The sequence below is a fragment of the Bison bison genome, unplaced genomic scaffold, assembly GCF_000754665.1.
Source record: "Bison bison bison isolate TAMUID 2011002044 unplaced genomic scaffold, Bison_UMD1.0 scf7180017864213, whole genome shotgun sequence".
Taxonomy (NCBI): Eukaryota; Metazoa; Chordata; class Mammalia; order Artiodactyla; family Bovidae; genus Bison; species Bison bison.
In genome coordinates, this window is record NW_011494785.1 from 11,528,350 (window position 1) to 11,534,304 (window position 5,955).

At 41.5% G+C, this 5,955-nt stretch overlaps 1 protein-coding gene across 1 annotated transcript in view; it reads right to left on the reverse strand.

The window, feature by feature from the left end:
* Positions 1 to 5,676, reverse strand: part of RPS6KA5 (ribosomal protein S6 kinase, 90kDa, polypeptide 5) — a 173,493-nt gene extending 167,817 nt beyond the window's left edge. The window contains exon 1 of the mRNA XM_010845184.1: positions 4,106 to 5,676. Within this exon, the coding sequence (XP_010843486.1) occupies positions 4,106 to 4,154 (49 nt within the window). The 5' untranslated portion in view covers positions 4,155 to 5,676. The remainder of the gene's footprint in view (positions 1 to 4,105) is intronic.
* Positions 5,677 to 5,955: the final 279 nt, after the last annotated feature.

Sequence of the window (5,955 nt, forward strand, 5' to 3'; positions counted from 1 at the left end):
AGATCTGTAATTTTCTCCATTTCTTTTTTCTCTTCACTGGCCACATTCCCAAGGTGACTAACCTTTCCATATTTATTCTCCTCTAGAAGCAAAGCTTCTTTAACACTGCCCTTCTGATCCTGCTCACTTCCAAGCCCTCTTCCTAAGCCAGAGCCAGGGCCTATCAAGTCCTGGTGCAAAGCAGTATTTTTGCACATGCTGTTGACACCTTCTCTTTCTGAGGGTTACCTTTTGTCTGTGTTTTGTCTGTTTTCTGTTTCTCTGTCTTTCTCTTTCAAGAGTCTCTCAAGATGACCTTCCCCCACTCCATCCCCCACGGGACTGCGGCAACAGGAGCTCCACTGGGATTCGCTGCCTTTTCCCACCCGACTGTGATGTGACCTGAAGATGATGGCTTCTCCATCTCCCAGCAAAGTTGGAGGTGCAGTCACAGGTGGTTTTATTTGAGCTTCTTGCTGATATGGGGGTTGGCAGGGGTGGGGGGCAGTATATGGAGATTTGGAATCAGGCAACTGTCATTACCAGACAGAGAATATCTATTCTTGTTCACTGTTAAAAGTATCATTTCTGGAGTTTCAAAAAAAACAACAAAAAATCCTCAAGGCAAACAAAGTTTCCAGCTTGGTCTGCAAGTCTCTCAGAGGATGTTACGTAAGTTTAAAACCCTTCAACCCCACGTCCACCTGACGGGCAACGGAAAGTTAAATGCCACTACCCTTTCTATCTTAAAAAGTGATGGATTATTTGCGGCTTCACAGTCTTAAAATTTTCTGAGGTAAGACTTTCCCTAAAGTAAATTTTATCACTCAATCATCTAAATTATATCACAGCAACGTATCACCCTAGTGGCTGAAAACAACAGTTTCTCACTTCTCCTGCATGGCCGTTGAGGGTCGCCCAGGGTTCTGTCCCACCTCTTCTTTACTACGGCACCCAGCATCACAGAGAAACCACTGTCTAAAGTACCAAGAGCTGAGGAAACAGAGGGATAAAGTATTTGAAGGGCGTCACACTGGCAGTTAAACGCACAAGTTAAATGCCTTACACGGAACCGCCGATCAATTTTGTTGGCCAAAACTGGTCAAGTGATTCTACCAAGCACAAATGGACCCACCTTGTGCCAGAGGAGAACCAGAAATCTGTGTAACAGAAGCTTCATCTTAAACCTGAAATATTCCTAAATATTTCTGCTAACTGCAATAAGCAAATGTACTTCTTAGCATGTGAAAACTAGATTGACTCAATATTAAAATCAAAGAAATCACAGTCTAATGAAATTCAAATAACAGTAAATCTAAATAAGATCTGTCAAATATATGCAATATTTTAGTTGGCTAAATGACAGCAACTAAAATGCCTTAATTAGAGCTCTCATCAAACAAATTTAGCTGTGGCCAAAGCAAGTTATTGCCAACTTTAAATTATGGAAGATGACTGTGTCCATAATACCCTTATGAACAGAATCGGCCCGGATTTTAGTAAGTAAAAGTGTTAGTCACTCAATCATGTTTGACTCTTTGCAACCCCACGGACTGTAGCCCATCAGGCTCCTCTGTCCATGGAATTCTTCGGGCAAAAATACTGGGGTGGGTAGCCATTCCCTTTTCCAGGGGGTCTTCCTGACCCAGGGATCAAATCTGGTCTCGCACACTGCAGGCAGATTACCATCTGAGCCACCAGGAAAGCCTGGATTTCTATTAATAAAAGGAACAACAAACATGTGCACACTTAGGCTTCTGTTTATATACTCAGATGCTTCTCTACATCAGGTCTCCCACACTGCAGGCGGATTTTTTACAAGGCCGAGCCATCAGGGAAGTCCAAATATATATTTAGATGTTGTTAATTTACCTTCTTTCTTAGCATGAAAACACCAGCACAGCTGATGGGGTGGTAAATACAAAGCAGGGCATGTGTCTAACCTGTGCTCATCACAGCTCTCTAACTTGGCTTACACACCTGGGAGATAAAAAGGCAAGTTTTAAAGTAGCTACAGTATCTGAACAACACTACACTGATAAGCATAATCATTTTTTAAAAATTCAAGGACATCCATAGTGAAAGATTAACCGTAGAAAAGACTTACTTGTTCTTTGTTGTATGCCTGTAAGAGGACCTTTTAAAGGAATATTACAAGAATAAAAAATTGAACACCCATATGTTCCTCATGGGAAATGACATAAAAAATTCAATTTTGTTTTCCCATTATTTGCTTTATTATTGCCTTCCATTTTCTATAACCATTAAAATGTGGATAAAACATACTAGCTTTTAAAAAGTAGGTTTCCACTATATGAAGCTGTCCTCATTTATTATATTGAAATTGACTCTGAAAATAATGGGAAAATAAAAAATATTAAAATTTCACAAAGAAAAGAAGTAGTCAACAGCTAAGCAAGAAAGTATATCTGTTAAAATACATTTTAATTAAAAAAATGAAAACCCAGAGTGTACTTTAAAATGTTTATTCTACAAATATCTAACCAGCTCTAATTACACGTAGGCACTGCGTAGAGCTATCTAGAACAGCAGTGGCCTAGAATTTCACTGTGTAGGTTAGAATTCAGGCACCAGCTCCAGCTGCGCATTCTCAGACAAGCTGCCTAACTTCTCTCTCTGTAGCCCTGTACCTACATCTGTAGAGTGAGGACATTAATAGTACTGGTCCTACAGGATCTGCTCTGGGGATAAAAAAGGGTTAAAAAAAATTCAAAATCCTTAGGAAACGCAGTATTTGGTCCAAATGAGATACTGTACAGATTAAACAAGACATGAATGTATACCACTTAGAATGATGCCACACAGGACTTCCCTGGCGGCTCAGTGGTACAGAATCCACCTGCAATGCAGGAGATGCAGGTTCGTTCTCCCGGGTCACAAATATTCCCTGGAGAAGGAAGTGGCAGCCCACTCCAGTATTCCTGCCTGGAGAATTCCATGGACAGAGGAGCCTGGCAGGCTACAGTCCATGAAGCCTCAAAAGAGTCAGACACGACCGAGTAACTAAACAACAACACAGATAGGAAGTGCACAATGGACACTGACTGTTGCTAAGAGTCACTGGAAAGAAATCATCTACTGATTTCCAAATTCAAGAGAGTAAAAGTGTTCCTACATCCTAGTCTTCCAAAATAAAAGCATGCTCCCAAACAGTAAGGTAAACAAGTAATGCTATCACACATATGAGAACATAATCAAGACATTTGAAGATCAAAAAAATCTTTAAGATCTAGGGAAAAAAAAGGATTAAGCACATCATTCTCAAGATGACAGTGAAGGGAAGTCTCACAACGACAATCACACAGTAGCTGAGAGTAACTAGTCCACATGGATGACAACAGAGGGCTCAGAAGGAAAGTCTCCAGGAAAAAGGGTTGTCTCATCTACAGAAAATCACACAGAAGAGGAATTCACAGAGCTGCTAAAACAGGTGGGGGCACTTAGAGACTCAAAGAAAAGTAACTGAATGGAAAGACGGGGGTAATTTAACTCTGGGGAAAAATTTTATACAAAGAAGGAAACAAAAACAAAAAACAAATACTTGGCTCAGCTATGAATATTTAGACAGCAAGTAAAGACTGAATATGGATTCAACCAGAACCGTAACTTCATTAGGTGAAAGTGAAAGTGTTGGTCGCTCAGTCGGGTCCGACTCTTTGCTAACCCATGGACTGCAGCCCACAAGGCTCCTCTGTCCATGGGATTCTTTAGGTAAGAATACTGCAGTGGGCTGTCATTTCCTTATCCAGGGGATCTTCCTGACCCAGGGATAGAATTCGAGTCTCCTGCATTGCAGGCAGATTCTTTACCACCTGAGCCGCCAGGGAAGCCTGTTAAACAGGTGAACAAATAAATAAAGGAGGTCTAAAACTGCCGACTGAAGAGCTGCACAGTGCCATTTCTCAATTGGCAGACCATGTTACAATAGAAGAAAGCAGAAACCAGAGATGGAACTGCAGACAAGGGTCAGGGGCTGCGGATCTTACTTTATAGTCTTATCTGACTAAGTACATACATGGATTACTTTTGATAAAATTTTTCAAATTAAATAAAGAGTATTCATCAAGTCCTCTTTATGGCAGATACTATATACAGGTCTACTCACCACCATTCTCAATCACCATTTCCCTTGTCTTGAGAGGCTGAGAATACATATTCCATTTCACAGCCGCCCTTGCAAAAGGATGGCCACGTGACGCTGCATAGCCAAAGCCAAAAACACACAAAAATGTCTCCTGAGGAGGATTCAAATCCTACATAGGAAGCAAACACCTCACAGACGGAAAGTCTCTTCCTCTTGCCCCACATTCCTGTCTGAGTCTGGACGGTCAACGTCAGCACAGAGCACAGAGGTCACACGCTGAGGCCAGCAGAGCAGCCAGCAGGAGCCTGGATGCCCAGGGGCGCGGGGAGGCCTCGCCACATGCTGTCTTCTTTTCAACCTTCTTTACTTAAACCACTGACGCTGAGTCTTCTCTTACCAGTTATTATAAGAGGACCTAGGAACCAGTCTTCTCATGCTAATTATGATAGGCACTAGGAAACCAAGACGAAGAAAACAACTCCCCCAAAGCTTATTATCTAACAAAGTAAACTTTGCCAAAGAAGAACCATAATACCCAATAAAACGCACCACTGTCAAAATGTGGGGACGTCAGAGGAAGGAGAGATTATGTCTAGCCGAAACACGCGGGACAGCTTCCACGGGCTGCCATGGGGCCTGCAGAACTGAGCGAGTTTTAACAAAAATGTCCCTTCCACATTAAAGAACTACCACACAAAACAAAAAAAAAATAAAGAACTACCACACAAAACAGAAACAGACTCTACAGATGAGGAAAACAAACTCGTCGTCACCGAAGGAGCGAGGGAAGGAAGGAGGGACAAATTAAGGGTATGGGATTAACTGATACGGGCTTCCCTGGTGGCTCAGCAGCAAAAAATCCGCCTGCCAACGAGGGAGTCACAGACTTGACCCCGGTCAGGAAGGCGCCCAGGGGAAGGACATGGCAACCCCTCCAGAATCCTTGCCTGGGACATCCCGTGGTCAGAGGAGCTGTGGGCTAAGTCCATGAGGTCTCGAAGAGTCAGACGTGACTTAGTGACTAAACAACACCAACACTAACAGATACAGACTACTGTGTATAAAGCAGATAAGCAGTGAGGATACACCGCAGAGCACAGGGAAGTATGTCCTAGTATCTCGGAGTCACCTCTGAAGGAACATAAACTGTAAAAATGACTGAATCCTATGCTGTACACCTGAACCTAACACAATAGTGTAAAGCAACTGTACTTCAATTTAAAAAAGAGAAATAGCACAAGCAAATATGAAGGGAAAGTACTGAGAAGTTTCAAGTAAAGCAAGTGCTCCTGAGCTAAAAAGACCTGTTTTCTAATCTCAACCACATAAACTACCAGACTTGTGACCTTGGGGAAGATACTGTATTGAGTTGGCCAAAACGTTCCTTCAGGTTTTTCTGCAACATCTTATGAAAACCCAAACAGACTTTTTGGCCAACCCAATATCTGTGATAGAAAGACAGAGATTCTCGGATGACTGTTGTAGCATTATTCCTGATACTTTACGTACACTTTTAAATTTTCTAGTCTATTCCATAGTTTAAATAATTTTTTTAACCACACAGGGATCAGATTCATCCTTTAACACAGTACAAAAAAAAAAAAAAAACAGAAAAGACAGAAAAACAGGCAGATAATTTAAGGCAGAAAGAAAGTAATTGAAACAAATATAAAATAATCTTATTAATCTTTTTAAGTCAACTAACTGGGCTTGTTACTAAAAAAATAAGGACAGTGGAATTCACTCCACTGTGCATTCCCTCAAATATCTGAGTATCTATCATGTTCCAGACTACTCTAGGTGATCAGATTCAATTGTGAGGAACAGACAGAATCTCTGTCCTCATAGAATTTTAATGCCAAAGCAACAGG